Raw genomic sequence first — 20,632 nt, 5'->3', positions numbered from 1 at the left:
AGATATGTATGCATACATGGATACATGGATAGACATAATGTGAAGCAAAATGTTAACAGTAAATAAAACTTTTCTGTGTTTGAACAGTTTCTTAATTCAGCAGAATCTCATGACACTTAGTTGCTGAATTCAGGAACCAAGATCAAGTTCTTAAAGAGAAATCAGATACACACCTGCAGTGGTGACTATTTGGCTTTGGGAATAAAGAAGGTAAACATGGTAATTCCCTAAGCGTTGTTTACATGTTGAAAGGCTCCTAATTTCTGACTGAACAGAGGAGAGGGTGATGGAATCATTCATAAAGACAAAAAAAAAAAAAGCACACGGAAGAATCTATTTGTGGTGAGCAAAAACTTTCAAATTTCGTTCTGGAAATTTATGGTTTGTAGATTTATGGAAATCTTTGAAATTTAAAGATTTATGTCACATTTAAATAAAAGATCCAAAAGTTCCAGAAATTAGGAAAAGTCTGAGCACTGGGCAAGACTGGGTTATCTCACTCTAAGAATGTTTTATGTTGTGGAGACCCAGGTAAATTCATCTGGAGCCTGCCAAGAAGAAATGATTTAGAAGAAATTACTCCTTTCATTAGATTTTCTTTCTATTCACCAATCATTAAGCCTCACCAGAACCACAAATTTTAAAAGGACAGAATTCAAGAATTCATAACAATTTTTTAATTAACAATCCAACAACCAATTTGCAAACGTGTTTATTAACGTTTCTGTACAGCATTTGGTTTACTACTGCTTAACTGGAAATTTTGCCTCTGGACCACATTACTTTTTACTTTGCCCTTTATGACAGATTTTTCTTTCCTGAAATGCAATTTGACATTGAAATTGACCATTTGCTGAGTTCCGTTCCTAGTCCTTAAATCTTAATATTTTGTTATTTGGTGCCACACTGCTGGTATATGTGTGCTTGGGATGGAACCTTGGTCAGCCATTAGCAAGGCAAGTTGTATTATCTCACGGCTGTATTCTCTCTCCAACTCAAATCTTCATCTCAAACTCCACTTTTCCTCAGCAAGTATAAGCCAACCTGCCTAAACTCTATAGCAGCTCTCACTGTGTTGACGGTTCACGTGGGTAGCACTACCCTCCTTTGAGACCTAGAGGGCTGTCGTTTACATAGCTGTTTCATCTCTGAATGAGTCCCGAAAACGATAGCAAAAATATGTTTTGTTTGCAAGGCTGTTGCTGAAGATCAAATGAAAGATGTTTAGTATCTGGCGTCAAGTGTCTGCTCTGCATTTGCTCTGTGTACTAACAAATGCCGCAACTTGAGGGGGGGAAAAGAAGAAAAAAAAAAAAAACCGGGGAGAATGAAGTCCTCTGACAAACGATTCTGCAAGGTTACGTCAAAATAGTCATTACTCTTCACAGACATCGGCCGACAGAGGGTCGCTCCCTCCCGGCGCTGACTGGCTCTACCATCGTCTTCGAATCTGTCCGGCTGTTAGGCTCAGAGGAACGGCGGCAACGTCCCTAAACGCACTTCCTGGCTCCTGAGACCGTCCGGCCGGGCTGAGGCGGAGACGGAAAGGTGACAGAAATTCAGTTCCGCCCTCCCGCCGTCGTCTTCCAGTCTCTTAGAGACAGAGGAGCGCGGCCGGGAAGGACGCAGTCCGCCCAACCGAGGTGGACACCCAAGCGTTTATCTTTCCCGCCGCCGCCTCAAGAACCAACCGCAACGGATATTCCGTCAAGCTCCGCGCCGCTTCCGCTCGCTTTTTAATCACGTCAGCGCCCAGCTATCGCGGGATCCTCCGGCTGCGGCAGCGCTTCGCACAAAGATCTCGCGAAAGTTGTTCCAACATTTCCAACCCAGCCTCTTACCTTCCCTCACCCCGCCCCCAAATCCGTCCTTCCTTTCTCTGTCTCAGTTCCAAAAATTATCCCCTACCCAGTAACGCACCCCCCACCCCACCTCTTCCTAGGCGCTGCCACCGCCCGCCTCCGGGTTCCGAGTCCTGCCCGGAACCGGAAGCGCGGTGGGCGGGGCCCGGCGGCGGAAAACGCAGCGGAGCCGGAGCCGGGGACTCGGCTGTGGCCGCAGCCTCGGTCCCTTCCGCCGATCGCCGTGGCTCCAGGTTGAAGGTCGGTGCGGAGGCGGGTGGGCGCGGGTCTCCCCGGGAGCGTCGGGGCGGCAGCCTCCCCGGGCCTCCCGGGCTCCGCGAGAGATCATGTCTACAGCCTCCGCCGCCTCCTCTTCCTCCTCCTCTTCTGCGGGTGAGATGATCGAAGCCCCCTCCCAAGTGCTCAACTTTGAAGAGATCGACTACAAGGAGATCGAGGTGGAAGAGGTGAGAGCGACAGTCCCCGACTGTTTGCCGCCTCAGTGACTGACGGGGAATGTGTGTGTGTGTGTGTGTGTGTGTGTGTGTGTGTGTGTGTGTGTGTGTGTGTGTGTGTGTGTGTGTGTGTGTGTGTGTGTGTGTGTGTGGTGGTGGTGGTGGGGGTTCCCGGGGATCTCTTTTCCCCCACCCCCACCCCTCATACCCCCCACCTAGGTGTATCCCCCGCCACAGCGGCGCGGGAGACTCCCGACTCTGGAGTTTTGTCTCAAGTCGGGTGTCTGGGCTTGGCTCCCCAGCTCGCGCCGGAGGATGAGCCCGTGAGCCGGGGCGGTTCTCCCGCTTCTCACAGCGGCGGGCGGCAAAGTCATCCCCAGAGCCCTGGGCCGTCTCGGCGTTTCGGGCTCCCCGGGACTCCCGGTGTTGTGGTTCAGTGGCAGGTGTGGTGTTGGCTCCGGTCGCTGCTCCTCCTCCCCCCGCGAGTGCCTGGGGCTGGTCAAGTCCATCACTGGGTCGAACCGAGTCAGAGCGCTCCCCCCTGCCTCACCCCCGGCCCGGGTGGCATCGATCGCTGCCTGTGGTAGTGAGTGGGGCGTACCTGCGGTCGGGCAGGTTGAGGTGAATGAATGACACGCTTGGTGACCCACTGGGGTCTGTTAAGGAAAGGAGTTTCGGGTAGCATCTTCCCTGGAGATATGGTTAAGGATTTCGCTGAGAACCAGAGTATCATTTTAGAGCCAAATAAGCAAGGCTTCTTTTCCAAGTGTTACCAAGTAAGCTGACTCTAAGAATCCTAACAGTTTAAAAAGTAAAAAATTGTGTGTGTGTGTGTGTGTATGTGTATACATCTGTGTGTGTGCTTAACACTTGAGAAAGTGTTAAAGAAAGAATTTGGTTGAAAATGGCATTTTTGTTAACCATTTACCTGTTACCAATGGTGTATCATTTAAAAAAAAAGAAATAATAGCACTTGGCATATGTCAGTCTCTAATATGATCTATATTCTAGACTCAAAGAGATGTCTCTATAGAAACCCAAAATTGTTCTTAGTGGCAAGCTAAAAGTAGAGAACATTATCGATCGATAGATAAACTTTGGAAGAAAAACGGATTATCAGTTTATTTTTTACTGCATAAAATAATCTCTGAAGGCACTGAGAACCACCTCATTTTTTTCACCAGAGATTTAAGTGGGAAGAAGACCTTTGGTAATCCAAGGGTTCATCACATCAGCTGTGCCACTTCCAGGTGACTTCAAAGCACGTTTCCTTACCCCTTTGAACTGAGCTTCCCATAACTGCAATGGGGATATTCATTTTATTTCATCTTATCAGTATGATAGATCCTGTTAGACTCTACCTCGGTGCCTACACGTATTACTTGGAAACAGAGTTCCAGAGAGGAACAGTGACCTGCTCTAAGGTCACATGGTTAAAAGAAGTTCCAGAGTTTTGAAAAGGGGGGTGAAGGAGAAAGCAGAGAGATTGTGTGTTATGTTTTTTTCTATGTTAAATTCTCTTTGCAGAAGTGGGTAGTTGGTCCAACTTTCATGGGTAATTTTCTTATTTAAGAATAAAATTTCAGTGAGTCAGTTAGAAAGAATTGCAGTTTTTAAATAAATGTTTACGTCTACTTTGTGGAGAACTGCTATGCTTGTAGACTACAAATTGTTATATAGTGATAACTCGTATTCATGATCTACCAAATGTTTTTACCGACTTACATAATTTCATTCTTACCACTTGAGTTTCACATACTACTTTCTAAAACTTTCTGTAATTCTTGTAATTTCAGAGAACTGAAAGTTAGGCAGGAAACCTTTAATAGAGCTGCTCTTCTTCCACATCAATTTAATTTTTTTTAATTAGGTTATTGTTTCCAAAGATCTTTCCATTTATAGTGTTTCGTTCTTACTATATTTAAACTAGGTTTTGAATACAGTAAGTGTCATAGATGGGAAAAGGGCACTTAGATGATTTATCTTTGCAGTTGTATCTCTGCTTGAAGGCTCTTCTCACAGAACGTAACCTGGCTGGTACCTTTTTGCTCTTCAAGTACCACTTCAAGTGTCACTTTTATAGAGCTACTTCTGAGCAACCTTGATCTTGTCACTGCTATGAGCCCTTCAAGATACTTAGCAATAACTAAAATTGTATAGCCCCAGCAAAATTTGCTTTCTGCTCACCTGTAACTCCAGTACCTGGCACCTATTACTATTTAAAGCATTCTAGAAATATTTGCTCTCTGCATAAATGAAGTTATTATAGCATAAAATTGAGGATTTATTACCTGTCTGAGCCACTTATATTACATGTGATAATACTAGAGGTTAAAGTAATTTAGCTAAAGCAGTTACATTAGAAATAAATTATCTGCTTTCCAAAAGTTGTTAACCAGTAGACTCCAAGTACTTAACTAGCAAGTAGTTTTGTTCAGCAAAGGTGAAAGATTCTGTGAATCACATTTTTTTAACTTTTATATAACTGCAGCAAAACAAAAACCCCTTTCACACGGTTGCTTTTAATTTTTGAATTTACATAAACAATGGCAGTATCACTAGAGACAAAATGATTTTGTCTTAAAGAGAAAAATAGAAAAAATAGGCAGCTGTCCATATTTTATAGTTTAGGCTATACATTTATAAGCAGGTGGTAATAAAGAAAAACTAATTTGTGATGGTTTGAATAAACAGAAGTTACAGATTTTTTAGCCAGTAATTATGGAAACCCAAAACGATTAATGAGGTCTTCTCTGTGAAACTTAATGGCCATTGACTTTAGTAGAAATTTGGAATGGTTCTCACAATGAAGAGGTGAGATAACACCATAGAGATAACTTTATATTGTGTGTATGTGGCTTAAAAGGTGACATGGGCATATTATTTTAAAAAACATAGTTATTGGGACAGATGTCTTATGACGGCTTTAAAGGACTGCATGAAAATAATTTTTTCGAGTTTGAATAATCAAAACTTTACTTTCACGTCCTGAAGTCTGTCTTGTCAGCAGATGGCAGTTCTTCTCGGCCATAGTTTATTAATAGATACTGAAGTTCTGAAATAGTTGGAGGCTCAAAGTCATAACTAATAAATGTAAGATCTGTGCTTGTTTTGTCATGTTCCAATTTTTTTAGCAAGGGCTTTGGTAGCATAGCTAGGGTCCATTCACATGCTTCACGGAACAGGATCAAACCAAACTGACAGTTATAGCACCAAATTAAAAATAACACAAATTGGGGACGATTATGAATTTTGGGACTGGAAAGGGAACTTACTAGGCTGTGAGAGGATCTGGTTTGGTCCCTAGTTCCCTAGTGATCCCCCCAAAGCACAGAGCCTTTGAGCAGGGCTGGTGTGGTCCCCAAAACAAAACAACAACAAAAATTATTTCATAGTAAGCCAAAGCACATATGAGTATATCCTTTTCATTTCCATTTAACTATGTGTTTTCTTTTTTAAAGTAACTTGACATGGATGAAGAAATAGGAGTCTTTAATCCAAAGGAAATTCGTGTTTAAAGGAATTGCTTTCTTTAAAACACATCAAATTCTGGTTTTGGTTTTTGTGCCTTTCAACAGTAAACTCTGAAAATATTCTGTACACCATCTCATACTCTTGTTTTACATGTAATCGAGAAGCTAAATCTTTTACTATATAAAATTAAATTTATAGACCAAAAACTAAGAAGCCTAACCCATTGGGAAGGGAATGCATATCATAATAGAATTAATCTGGGAACATTTTAATTTAGAAAGCATTCACAAATTTAGATGTCAATATTTCTAAATTAACTTCCTTTTTAAAACCAAAGTCCTCTTTGCATTCCTCTCTTCTATTTTTATAGATAAGAGATTGTGAAAAATATCTGAAATATTTACTTCTAGTTTCCCATTTCGGTGGATATATGAGATGCTTATAATTTTGATACATAGTTTTGAATATGCTTTTGGTGAAAATGAACATGGGTAAAGCAGCCATTCCAAATAATTAGGATAATACTGTGTCAAAGAAACTTAACCCTATTCAGACATAAATGCAAGCCAAAAAGCATATTTCCTGTATGAACTTAGAAATTGATATAAGCAAATAGTGGCTTTCTTACAGTGATTCAGAGTTGGAACACTAGGTTTTTCGTTGTTTTCCTCAATTATTGGCATATCTAAGCTTGCCCTTTATGATGTTCTTTCCTACTGGCTTAGCCACATGTCAAGAAAAACATTGGCTAGCTCATAAGGATTATCCTTTCTCCTTGTCCTAGATGGTGCTCCGGAAAACTTCCACTAGTGTTAGTCACAGGGGAGGGCTCTTTGGTCAGAGGAAGGGCTGCTTAAACTTTTTCCACTCATGATCCCTTTTGCCAGAGAAATGCTCTCAGACAAGTAATGTCAAAAACACCTTAGTTTTATCACATGTTTGATTTTGAATCATTTTTGTTCGGTACACATTCAGAAACTTTGCTATTGCCAGATTTGTCGCCACCCACAGTTTAAGAAACTGGTCTTAAGTTTCCCTTAAGATAGGATTTCCTCTGAAAATACTATCTTACTATTTACTGTGTGTCTTTAATATTACCTAATACTGTCATTCTTAAACATCAAGAATCATTTGAAGATCTGTCTTGTTGAAACATTGCTATGCTCTCTGCTTTATTCTTGAAGTCTCTTCTTGGCTTCTAGTTTGTTTGCTACCTTACTGACTGTTCCCTGTCAGTTTTTGCCAGTTCCTTCTCTACTGCTAGCGTTCTGGGTGTTGAAGAGACTCACATTCCCTCCTGTATAAATAATCTTTGGTGGTCTCATCCAACTGATTGATTAGAAATACCAGTTAAATACTGTGACTCTCCCAAGTTTTTATCTCCTGCCTGACTTTCCCAGCCTCTCGTTTGGACTTAAAAAAATAAAAAACACTGCACTTAGATATCTATTTAGCATCTTGAACTTTGTATGACTAAAGTAGAATTTTTTGTTATTTATTAGGTGAGGGGTGTTGGTCTACACTTTCAGCCGTGCTCAGGGCTGTTGCTCTGTGCTCAGGAATAACCCCTGGTGATACTCAGGGTAACCCTAGCCATTTGTAGGTAAAGCAAGGGCCATAAGCCTGTATTGCAATCCAAGTCTTTATTATTTTTTTAACTGCTTGCTCCATTTTTTAATCTCTCATTATGCTGTTGTTCAATATAGACTTCATCTTTGATTCATATCTTTTCTTACCTTATTGTGACAGCATGCAGAACTTTAGTAGACTCTTTTAACTCTGAAACATATTAGATGTGCCCATTTGTCTATCCCACTATCAACCTTGTCCTCACCACTGTTTGCTCTATTTTGCTTGGGCTATTGTTAGAGTCAATGACATGTTTTCTCTATGTACTCTTAACTTCCCTACAATACATTCTTCACATAAGAGCTAGAATAATTTTTTATGTAAAGCATATCACATCTTTCTGCAAATGTCTCTGACTGCTTTTCACTGTACTTAGACTGAAATCTAAACTCCTTATGGTGCAGGGAGCCATTCAAGATTCAGTCTGTGCCTGTCTCTCTTCCCTTATCTTGCACTATTTTTCTATTCTCCCACTATGTACTGCCCACAGAACACTCTTAAGTATTTCTCTAGGTCACTGAAATGTCACCGTTCTGAACAATGCCTTTGCAGAACTATCCTATTTAAAATTTGGGAGAGGAGGTATGCATACATATTTGCAAACACACACAATACATGTCTTGACACACTTAAGTACTTAGTAAAATACGGTATCCTTTGTAAATTTATATTGCTTCTTTTTGTTTAAGATAATAGAGAACATACAGAGATATGTATTCCTAAAAAAATATTAGCAGTAAAAGGGTTTGGGCTTGATTGATTCATGATGTTATGATTGCCTAGGATGGTGCTATAGCCAAATATTAAATACCGAGTTCAAATATTGTTGTATTGGAGAGTCCTTTTTCCCCTCAGAGTGCCTTATTTAGTTGGTTCCTGTGTCATTCATATATCAGATTAGTAACTTTCTCAAATGCCCTTCTCATTTAATTTAGCTAGACTTGTCTACCAGAGTCTCTGTCATCTAATCTTAACTATTTTTCATGTGACTTTCATGTGTTATTATGGTGCTTGGGATTGAACCCATGGATTCACACTTGCAGGGCATGAGCTCTGCTGCTGAGTCATATCTCCAACCCTGCACATGGTTTTCTTTTAACATGTTTGTCTCCATTATCTTCTTTGCTCCCACCTGCCCCCTCACTAGAAAGTAGTTTTTATGTCAACCAAGGCTTTTGTCTTATTTATTGCTACAGCTCTCGTATCCCAAACAGTAGCTAAATATAGTAGACATTTGAGAAATACTCCTTTAAGGTGTAAACAAGTGGACGTCATTGTTTTCTTGGCATAAACCTCACTCTCATGTCTTGAAAGCAGGACACCTTCCCTGTTTCTCTCTGCTTCTGACTAGCTGTCCCCCCCCTTTGAGTGTCCTTGATCATCTGAAACTCAGATGGGCTCTGTTAGATCCCTCTATTGGATCTTCAACATAGGCTATAGCACTGCTCTTTAAAATGTTTTAATTCTTGAATTTTTTGTTTTCATTTCTGTTGGTGTTTGTATTACCATTTTCATGTCCCATTGGGGCTGTGGAAACCTCCAACTATCTCCGCTATCTCCAGTGCCACTATTTGTATTCGTTTATAGCTCCCTCTGTTTTATGAGCTGCCTCCTCAGCAGGGATCTCAGTGAAGAGTTCTTTCTGTGCTCAAGCCTATTCTTAAGCCTATCCTGGAAGGGAGAGATTTTGTGTCTTTAATTACTATTCCGAATTCTCATCTTTGGCCCTCTTCAGCTTATATATAAAAATTTGTTCAGGTATTGTTCAGTTTATTTTCTACCTCACTTTCATTTCAAGAAGACAAAGGAAAAATGTTTTGTCCTTTTTTTTTTTTGGTACCCTTAATTGCTCTAAATTTATACCATTTGAAAAAATTGATTACTTTTGGTTTTTTTTCGGGGGCCACATCCAGAGGTGTTAGGGCTTAGTTCTGGCTCTGTTCTCAGGAATTAAACCTGATCGGCCACATGCAAGATGAGCATCCTATCCATTGTACTATCATTATAGCCCCTGGGAATTCGGGTTTTGTTTGTTTGTTTGTAGTTTTGATACACAGAACTTTGTCCTTTAAACACTGATTCTGTTCTCATCCTTTTTTTTTTAAATTCATAGCAAGTATCCTATACATGTGTTTATTTATGTAACCATGGGCTCTTGGACTTTATTTGCATTTTAGACCCCTTGCTTTGTCATACATATGAGATGCCTAATAGCCCTAATTAGGTGTGGAAGCTTCTTAAGGCCATGAACTCCCATCTTACTAGAATGCATCTGTTTCATATTTCAGAATCTTCAACAAAACTTACTTTCTCAAGCAAAAGGAAAGTTTTTTTATATCCTCATTTGCCCATTATTTTGTTTCCCATGTTTTAAGTAAAAAAACTCAGAGTCAAGCATCATCTCATCACTAGGTGGCACTTGTGCATCACAATTAGTCATGTGCACCTAATACATTTTTTGTGGCAATGCATAATCCACAGAACAGATGTTTGGAATATCTATATGGATATTCCTTAAGATGAGAAAGTGAAACAAGAACACCATCTAAGTGCCAGTGCTTTTATGTATTTGTAAATACATGGTTACAAATAAATTACTTTGTTATTTATAGTAATTTCAATACGTAGGCTACTGTCCATCCATACTTAGCCTATAGTTGCCATAAAGTTGAAATTTGTTTTAGGGCCTGTTTGTTGTTCTTCATGGTTTTATGGTTGTATGAGGTGGGGGGGATGGGGGTGGGGAAAAGGGGGGCGGGAATAAATAGCACAGTTCCTTCTGCTGATTCATTACCAACTCCAGCCACTTACTCTTTTTATATTTAAGGAATGCCTGATTTTGACCTAAGAGCACATAGAGATGATTCACTGAAAAAATAGAAATATCTCCCTTTTACTATTGAGAGGACAAACTCAAAGGCATTAAGTTGCCCAGCATTGGTAGCTAATATCTAGACAGAAACTATACTCAAGGCTATTCAGAGCCTCATAGTGCTCCTATTATTTAATGGTGCTGGGTTTAGTTAGTGCTCTGTTCGTGGTAAACTAACTGGATGACAAAAAGCAAATGACTGATTATGGTTCTTTTCTTCCATAAGAGGTGTAAAGAAAAGTAAGAGCTTACACCACAGAAGGGTTCTGAGCACTCAGGACTAGGCAAGGCAAAAGGGAAAGTCACCAAAGGAATGATTAGCTATTAGAGCTGTTGACCTGCTGTTTGGCTAAGGGCATCTATTTCCCTTGAGATAATATTAGAAGCTGAATGTAGAGTGAATTGGTCATAATTCTAGGTTTCAAATCTTCCCTCTTTACTGACAGTGTGGTCTTGGTCGAGTTACTACCATGTGACTCAGTTTACTTAAAATGAAGGAAGATAACGTGTGAATGTTAATCATTTGGATAGTTTTATAAATTAAGCAACTTGAGAAATGTTCATACTGTTTTGCTTGATGTGTGTAGTAGAATTTGGCCTAAGGTTAAAATGGCTATATGTCCCAGTTTATAACTTCTGTCACAGTAGTTATTATTAGCACCCACTTTTGAGTCTACAGTGAAGATTATAAATTATTTGATTATCCTAGTTGTAGTCAACATTTATAGAGCTTTGTGCTCAGAAATTTGTTGATACAAGTTTGTCTAAAATAAAAACTTCTCTTCCAAAGTAAGATGTAACTGCTACTTTCTTGTATCGGTAGGGTTTATCGCTATATCACTGCATCACTGTCATCCCGTTGCTCATCAGTTTGCTCAAGTGGGCACCAGTAAACGTATTCATTGTGAGACTTGTTGTTACTGTTTTTGGCATATCAAATATGCCACAGATAGCTTTTCAGGCTTTCCTGTGCAGGGGAGATATTCTCGGTAGCTTGCTGGGCTCTCCGAGACAGACGGAGGAATCGAACCCGGGTCCAGTCCAGGCAAGCTTCCTGTTTTGTTCAAGTCTTTTAGGGGATCTGGAGATGCACCTAGTGGTGTTCCTAGCTTACTCTTGACTCTTTGCTGAGAAATCACTTTTGGCAGGGGGTACAACCCAGGGTGGCCTGTTCAAAGCAAGTACTAGTGCTTCAGCCCTACTGTTTATTGGTTTTTAAAGTATCAAACACTAGTCTTTGTTTTCTTTTTTTTTTCTTTTTTTCTTGTAAATTTCAAACATAAAAACACTATTGCGTGAGAGCAGTGAATCTTTTTTTTTTCTTCTTTTTGGGTCACACCTGGCTCTGCACAGGGGTTACTCCTGGCTCTGCACTCAGGAATTATCCCTGGCGGTGCTCAGGGGACCATATGGGATGCTGGGAATTGAACCCAGGTGGGTCAAGTGCAAGGCGAACGCCCTACCCACTATGCTATCGCTCCAGCCCCGAGAGCAGTGAATCTTTTGGTACTCATTAGTTAGCTTCAGCAATAACAGAATGTGGTTAGTCTTTTATTTTAAATAACTTGACAAAATTAGATCTGTTTTACACATAAATTTCACTCTTACCCAACTGTGCATCTGTCACTATAAGCCAGTTTTTCATCATGTTTATCACTTCTTTCATCATTCCTATTTACAGTCAGCTCCAGTTTTCACTCTCAGCCACAGGTAACTAATGATCAACCTTCTCTGTACATATTTGCATTTTCTGGACATACTAATATAAATGAATGATATAATATGTGGTTTCTGTGTCTGACTTCTTTTACTTAGCACACTTACTTGAGGTTCATCTATTCTGTAGCATCTATTACTAGATAAGTAATAATTCCCTTGTTTAAATAATGCCACACTTTGTTAATTTCACAGTAATCAGTATTTTCTCATCTATTTTTTATCCTTTCTATTCTCTATCCCTGATGAATTATAGGCAAAACCCTGTTTAATTGTGCTCCTTTTTATTGCTCTTAACAAATAATGCTTTTTTAAATAACTATAACAAACCTTCAAACAACTATTACGCAGGCCAGTTTTCTAACAACAGCATGTGCTCTCTTTGTTTTTTGCTAATTAGCAGTAAATTACTTTTTAAATTATGGTATTTCATTGCTTTCTAGATAATACTGTAGCACATTTAATAAAGTTAACTATATTGTAAATGTAACTCTGTTAGGTAATGTTCATAAGCTATGCTTTAGGGAAACAATTTTACAATTTTTCAAACTTTGTTACCATACCATACAACGCCCCCACCCCCACCTCTGCCCAAGAACCACTTGCTGTCCACCACAGTTCATTGACTATCTTAGCCTTTGCCCTTCTAGTCATCTCCTTTCTGAGTAGTTCTTAGGCTTGGGTAAACACTTAGATGTAATGAGAAACCAAAAATAATCATGACTTCATTTTGGGGAGGGCAGAAGGTGGGGGGCCACATCTTGTGGTGCTCAGTGACTGTTTCTGGCTCTGCTCTCAGGAGTGACTCCTGAGTGGTGCTCCAGGGGCTATATGTAGTTCTGGGATTTAAACCAGGGCTAGCTGCATGCGAGTCTTATGTCCTCTAGCCCCATGTATGGTTCATTTATTGAGTTACTCAGTTTATAAGTACATTCTGAAACTGAACCTGCATTATCTCTGAGGTATACTTTGATTCCAGTGTTTCCCCAAAATAGACAATACCTATGCATACCCTTCCACTCCCTGCCCCATCCAAGTTACTGGAATGACCCAGGGAGGCCATAGTATTTCAAGTTACTATTACCTTAGTGGGTACTTTGTATATGTTTGCTTAAGGAAGGTAGGTTTCTAGGGGAGCACTGAGCAGAGAGCAAGGCCAAATGAATTTGGAAACATCTGCTCCATTCAAAAAACCTATTTTTAATTTTATAACTAAGATAGCTTAATATATTTGTTAGCTATTCCTGCTTTTTGTTTTTCCAAACCTTTATTCATCTTGCTTGTTTTTACTTTCTGTTTCCAGAAGTCTTGATTTTGTTTTTGGTTTCATTTCAGAAAATTAAGTGTCTAAACCACCAATTTCTTTTTGTTGTTGTTGGGTCACACCTGGTGGTGCTAGAGTTTACTCCTGGCTCTTGCACTTATGATCAGTCCTGTGGACTTGAGAATATACAGGGTGCTGGGGATCAAACCCAATTCAACTGCGTGTAGAACAAGCACTCTACCGGCTCTACTGTCACTCTGTCCCATAAACCATAAATTTTGTAAGAAAGAGAAGAATGTTTTATTATCTGTTTACTATTTCTGCTTTGGGGCAGCACCTGGCTACTTAGTGATCACTGCTGGAGGGGCTATGGGAACCCTATGTGTGCCAGGGATGAAACTGAGGTTGGCCAGAGGTCACAAACCAAGTGCTTTACCCACTTTAATATATCTGCAGCCTAGTTTTCATCTCCTTTAATGAAAATATATACTTCTCAGGGGCAAGTGAAAATCCAAATAGTGATTTTTTTTTTAAATCTTTCAGATTGACTAATTGCTGTATGTACAGCTGGATCTAATTGTTTTATTTTTTTTTTTCTGCTTTTAACATAGGTTGTTGGAAGAGGAGCCTTTGGAGTTGTTTGCAAAGCTAAGTGGAGAGCAAAAGATGTTGCAATTAAGCAGATAGAAAGTGAATCTGAGAGGAAAGCTTTCATTGTAGAGGTAAGTTGTAATGTCATTTCTCACTTCAAGTGTTCTGTGAGTTGGGGGTAAGCGGGGGTTCCTGAATGTCATTCTTTATATACCTGAACACCAACAATCTTTTAAAACCAAATTTAATGACAGAAGAACAGTTTTCATTCACGCTCTTAAGAATTATGAAAAATTAGGATGGATGAGACTTAGCTATATAAAGGAATTCATTTCTGAATTAAAATGTAGTCTCATTCATAGTAATTCAGATCTATTTCAAGGCATAGAATTTAAAGTTTAAAATAGAAAAGAAATGGTATTCTCTTACAGTATCTAAAATTACAAGGGAGGATTTTATGCTTTGGTTTCTGACTTTTAAAACGATTGTTTAAATGAAGACTTTGTTGTTGTTTTATTTCCCCTGTTTTCGTTATTGTAGCTGTAGTGGAACACTGCCTGCATATTTGATCACATGGTGACCTGGCTCTTAGGTGAGCCAGGAGGTACTTGACAGTATGAAGTGGTGCTGGGGATCACACATACAGGGCAGATACTCTACCACAAAGCCACATTGTCAAGCTCCAAATGTGGTTATTTTAAAGAAAAATTATTTGTTTTTCTCTTTCAGTTTGAGCTTCTTCACTTGTTTTTTCACTCATTTAATAAAGAATTCAGTTACTACCAAGTTACTGTAGTTTTAGATTTATTTTAAATACCTTTATGCTGGCTTGTATATTAGATCACAGTATTTCATTAAATTAAAAAAAAATTGAGTCACATGTTAACCTCACTGACCAGTGAGTAAGAAAACTCTTTAAGTGTTCTGAATTTATTTCTGACTTTTTAAAATCACAATTTCAAAATATATACCATGATACCTTAAAATATCACTGTATCACTGTCATCCATTTGCTCATCGATTTACTCGAGCAGGCACCAGTAATGTCTCCATTGTGAGACTTGTTGTTACCGTTTTTGGCATATCCAATACGCCATAGGTAGCTTTCCAGGCTTTGCTGTGAGGGCGGGATACTCTCAGTAGCTTGCCAGGATCTCCGAGAGGGACAGAGGAATCGAACCCGGGTCGGCCACGTGTGTAACATGGAAAAATAGCTTAATTGTGATATGTAGATTTTGTGATTAAGTGGGTGGATTTAGAAGTCTGAGCAGTGTCTTGATATCATCATGAAGAAAGATAACTAGTAATATATATATATACATCTATATGAATATATACATACATACTTTAGTAATCTGACCTCCTTATTGCCTTACTCATGATTTTTGTACATAGATTTGATGTAGTCATATTCCTTTATAATGGTAGTTTTAAAAAAAATTCAAAAATATGTGTTAAATGTTAGGAATAAAAGAGCTCCAAAAAGATTAGAGAGGAAAAAAAATAACCAGTTTTATCCATACATGTAATTTAAAGAGCTTCCTATCAAATTTTTGTTTCCCAGAGATAACTGCTTTTATCTCATCTCTAAGTTGTATCTGGTATTCTCCAGTCCTGAGACTGTTTACCTTCCTTATAGAGTCAGCCTCTAATTTTTGGGATGAAAAAGAGATAGTTACTGAACTGTTTGAAGTCAGGGAAGGGATCTTTGTTCTTAACTTTAATCCATACTCAGTCTTTTTTAGCTTCCTTGCATAGGTTCTACCACTACTTCCCAGTCTTCTGGAGCTTCTGTAAGATAAACCAGGTTGCTCTTCCATTTTTGTCATTTCCACTTTAGGAATTGGCTTTTTTCAATCTGTTGTGTCAGGTTTTTGCTTTCTTTTAATATACTGTTTTCTCATTTTATATTCTCTTCATCCTTTCTAAAATTCCCCTACTCTATTAGTGAGGTTTTTGGAGGGAGCAGGAAGAATACTTCAGTAATATGCTCCCTGAAGTTTTATTTGATAAAAGTTATAATAAGATGAAATATAATAAAAACTTATATGTAATACATGAGTATAATAGCAATGTCCTTTTGTTAAGAGCAAGATTTCAAATGTTGAGTGCAGAGAGACAAAGCTTTCTGGTAGCCGTAGATAATATGAGCTGGCAATACAGCTTAAGTAATAGAAAAAAGTGAGGAAGGAGGTGGGGGTAGAGGGCAGAAAAGAAAGGAGTGGGTTGAGCAGAAAGAAAGCAAAGAGCAGTTTGGGGCAGGAAAGGGGGGTACCTTAACAGATGTTTGAGATATTGTGTAAGAGAAAACCCAGTTCCTTCACAAAACTCAGTACAAATCATTAGATGAAGAACAATTGAAGTTGGAAGTGGAGAAACCATTGAAGAGAAGGCTATTCTATTCTTAGAACAGTGACTTTGGTCAGACTTACCAAATTCAAGAGATGGAAGTAGGGAGTAGGGAAGAGAGTACAAGTGAATAGGAAATGTGCCGACAGTAAGTCAGACAGGCCACAATTCAGACCCTGGCTGCAGCATGTATCTTCTAAGTGCCAGGACCTAATACAGAATAAATAGATTAAACCATCATTATGCAGATGATGATGGCAACAAATAGCTTCTTTGGGCATGATACAGCTCAGTCCACCCCTGGTACAGTTTGAACTTGACTAGCAAAGTTAATTTATTTTTTGTGTTTTCTATTGTGTGTTGTTCATAAATCCTGTTCTAGCTCTCTGCCCATGGTTTTATTTATTTGCTGATGTTTCTGTCACCCAACTAAACTATGAGAACTGGAAGTCAAGTTGCTGTTTTGGCTAGCGCTTAAGGCAAAAGAGCCTATCTGATAGTAAACTAGGGATTCTTTGTTGAATATCAAACTAATGCTTGGTACAACCTAAAGATTTTAATATGCTGTGAAATCAGTTCCTTGAAAATTAGCTTTTTTTCAAAGAAACCTTCATTTGTTACAGCTCCGGCAGTTATCCCGTGTGAACCATCCTAATATTGTAAAGCTATATGGAGCCTGCTTGAATCCAGTAAGTTTGTTGTTTTTTTTCATTGTCATCTTTCAATAAAAAATGACATAAAAGGTGTATGGTTTATGATGCTGTCTTGATCTGTTATTTAATATATATTGCTAAAAAAAACATAGTACTTTGCATAAAGTTAACATAATGTTTAAGGTATGGGTCTTCTAGCAATACTATATAAAAGAGTTATTAGGGTTCTTTTTTTTTGTGTGTGTGGGGGGGTGTTTGGACCACACCTGGTAGCATGCAAGGCAAGCACTTGACACAACCCTCTATTATCTCTCTGGCACTTCTCTGGAGGTATTTGATATCATGTGACTATGCCTACTCTTGTGCCTATAGAAAGAAAGTCCCCAAAACATGTGGATCTTGTTTTTTCTGTGCCTTTACTCTATGGGAGAAGTTACATTCTCTAAGAGAATTTTCTTAGTGAACTCCCAATAAACAGGTTGTAGATCGAGAGATATCCTTTTTCCCTATATTTCATTTCACATAATAGATGTTCAAATTATTTTTAGTGCATTTAATACATCAGCGGTTGATTTTATAAAATCAAAGGTTGAACTTGGTCTCCCCTAAGATCCTATATCACTGTGGTTAATTATTCTGTCATATATTTCCTTTAGGTGTGCCTTGTGATGGAATATGCAGAAGGAGGCTCTTTGTATAATGGTGAGTGTCATTAGACCTGTCTTTAGTAGAGTAAAATAATTGAGAAGCTTTTAATATAAACTCTAGGTTACTTAATGTTCTCCACAATTCACCCTTAGAATCCCAGTGGAGCTAATTAAAAAGAGATAACTGTTAAAGATCAAAAGTGAAAAGATAAGAATGCTGCATTAGGATGTAAAACTTAGAAATCTAAATATATCGGCCTTTTAAATTGATGAAGCGTCTCATAATATTAAATGCATTTAAGTAAATTTGCTTTTCAAATAGATTCTTAAACCTCTTCAGAGTTCTAATTTTTTTGTCCACTTTTAGCTGAGCCTTCTTACCTCAAAACTCTTAACCTTATCGGGGCTGGAGCAATAGCACAGTGCGTAGGGCATTCGCCTTGCATGCGGCCAACCAGGGTTCGATTCCCAGCATCCCATATGGTCCCCCAAGCACCGCCAAGAGTAATTCCTGAGTGCAGAGCCAGGAGTAACCCCTGAGTATCACCGGGTGTGACCCAAAATGATGAAAACTTACTTTAAACATTTTTTGTAATAATGAAAGAAACTGATCACTTAGTTAATTTTTATAGAACAAAGAGCAAAGCTAACTCCCTAACAAACACCAGCCCTACATGCAAATGTGTTCTGTTGCACCAATTTTATTTACAATTTTTATTGCTGCTCATAATTGTTAATGGGTATCTAATACTCATGTTTTGACTGAACTATTTCCAGTTTTTAGCTAATAAAGTATAATTAAAAGCATCTTGATGCACATGGGTATGTTTCCTTTTGTACTGTTGCTCTTGCTCCTGATATTGTACCATCTCCTTTGTAACTTACATTGTATAAAAAACTATCAATCTGAAAAGGTGCTGTCATCTACATAAATTTAACTTTAAGTATAATATTTAAGGCCTACTATTAAATGTTAAATATGAGACAGTTATCCACTTGAGACTTTCAGATCTTTTTATTTAGAAAAGAATACAGGGCACATTGATAAAGCGTATGTGTAGACGTGAGCCCAGCCGTGTGCTCTGATCGTGTTGCAGTCACCTTGTGTCTCCTTTTGTTATAAGCAATAAAGTTCTTTTTAGTTTGTGCCTTTCTTTTGCAGTGCTGCATGGTGCTGAACCATTGCCATACTACACTGCTGCGCACGCAATGAGTTGGTGTTTACAGTGTTCCCAAGGAGTGGCTTATCTTCACAGCATGCAACCCAAAGCTCTAATTCACAGGGACCTGAAGCCACCAAAGTGAGTCCTAAATAATATGATACCCACCTCTCTCTTCACTTTCCCTCATTCACTCCCACTCCCTCTTTCTTGCACTGTCTTCATTCCCTCCCTTAACACCCCACTTGCCATTTAAGCTGAAAGTTGCAAATACGTTTCCCGTTTGGCTTGGGCCAAGCATGGTAGGGTTGGAAAGGGAGCATTGGGGGACGTGTTTAATTTTGGCAGGAAATGGTTGGTTGTTGATTTTTAATTTTTTTTTAACTTTTGTGGTACTAGCTACTAAGCCCAGCCCTCATATATACAAGGCAGGAACTCTATTTCTCAGCGTCATCTCTGGTCCCAGGAGCTTGTTTTTGTTTCAGCCTTCATTTTTTTTTTTAGTCAGTTATCTAATCTTACATTTTAAAGTGTTCTCTTTAAATATTTATTAATCATAGATAATCATAATTTTATATATAACCATAATTTATGTTTTTGTATAATTTATTTGTAATAATTCCCTAGATTGACTTCTGGTCACTGTTAGCTTATAATCTTATTTTGAGCTGCATTATATGTATTGCTACTCCTAGACCATTCTATCAGGATAGAGACAAATCTGTCTTGTTCCCTGCAGTGTTCCTCACAGCTAACATAATATCCGCACATAGTAGACATTCTACAGGAATTTACCGAGTGGTTATTATTTGCTCCTTCAGAGAAAGGCAAAAGGCATTTCTGGCATCTTGATAGGAATTGAAACTATTCTGGATTTTTCCATATTGAGAATTCTAGGACTTTGAAAGAATCCAAATTCCCTAAATAAGTACTTTAAGTGACAGAAACTTTGGGATAGGGGTTTGTTCTTATGGACAGTCGAAAAAGGAAACACGTGGTACTTATTGTACTTATTCTCTCATTTTTTCCCATTTGTGACAATTTTTTTTTTTAAGTCCTCCCTCCATCCACTACATCAATCCTCACAAAAGAGCTTTGCCCCTAGGAAATCAGTCCCAGTATAGATTCAGGTACTCCATTTTCTTAGTACTAGTTTAAAACATTAAAGTATTCCTCTTGGTTATAACTTCTCACTTTCCTGTTTAATCTGATACACTCTTGTAATCAGTGTTCTCACTCATGTGCCTTATTTCTACTCCCAGATTGAGACCTTTATACCTCTTACTAACACAGAGTTATCAGAACAAATCAGAACAGACTCCTAAGAACTGCAAAAAACAAACTCCTAAGAACTCAGGAACAAATTGATTTATAATTCAGAGGATACTGGTGAGTGTCAGGCACCAGTATCCTTTTCTCCCAAGGAGCCAGCAGCCCATAGAAGCAGCTCCCCAGAATATCTTTTCAGCATTGGATACATACATGGGAAAAAGAAAAGGAGTGTCATATGGGAGATTGTTATGGGTCAGGCTTAGGATTGGCTCCCACCCATAAGTCATTGGTCAGACAGTGATATAGCCACATCTAATTGTTCGGAAGCTGAGAAATACACAATCTCCTAAGCCAGGAGGAGAGGAAATAGGGCATTGACCAGTTCATGTACTAGGCTAAAGACTCATGTTTTTGGTTTACTACAAGAACAGTAAGACCAAAGCAGGTTTGTAAACCTTAAAGTGGAGTATTTTACAATCTAGGATATGTATGCATATTCATGCACATAGAACTACAACATTTTTTTCTATCATTTTTTTATATTGTCATTTGTGATTTAAGTTTCTAGATCAGTGATCTTGATTTTGTGGTCTAAATTTAATGACTAGGTTTTTGCATTCAATTTGTCAGACCTTGATCAGTAGACTAAATACAGGGGATAATTTGGGAAGGTATTTGGTATTTGATGTCCATCCACTCTCAGGACACC

The 20,632-nt window shown here is 38.6% G+C and overlaps 1 protein-coding gene across 2 annotated transcripts in view; it reads left to right on the top strand.

Moving 5' to 3' along the window:
* The first annotated feature begins 740 nt into the window (after positions 1-740).
* Positions 741-20,632, top strand: part of MAP3K7 (mitogen-activated protein kinase kinase kinase 7) — a 58,577-nt gene continuing 38,685 nt past the window's right edge. Inside the window, exons 1-5 of one of the 2 annotated variants that reach the window (XM_004605670.2) lie at positions 741-2,308; positions 13,863-13,973; positions 16,815-16,880; positions 17,501-17,546; positions 18,654-18,792. In XM_004605670.2, coding sequence (XP_004605727.1) covers positions 2,189-2,308; positions 13,863-13,973; positions 16,815-16,880; positions 17,501-17,546; positions 18,654-18,792 — 482 coding nt within the window. In that variant the 5' untranslated portion in view covers positions 741-2,188. The remainder of the gene's footprint in view (positions 2,309-13,862; positions 13,974-16,814; positions 16,881-17,500; positions 17,547-18,653; positions 18,793-20,632) is intronic. The other variant, XM_004605671.3, reaches the window with a different exon arrangement.

The sequence above is a fragment of the Sorex araneus genome, chromosome 4 (assembly GCF_027595985.1).
Source record: "Sorex araneus isolate mSorAra2 chromosome 4, mSorAra2.pri, whole genome shotgun sequence".
NCBI classification, from domain to species: Eukaryota; Metazoa; Chordata; class Mammalia; order Eulipotyphla; family Soricidae; genus Sorex; species Sorex araneus.
The sequence above is the reverse complement of the archived record's forward strand: the minus strand, read 5'-3'. Positions and strand labels throughout refer to the sequence as shown.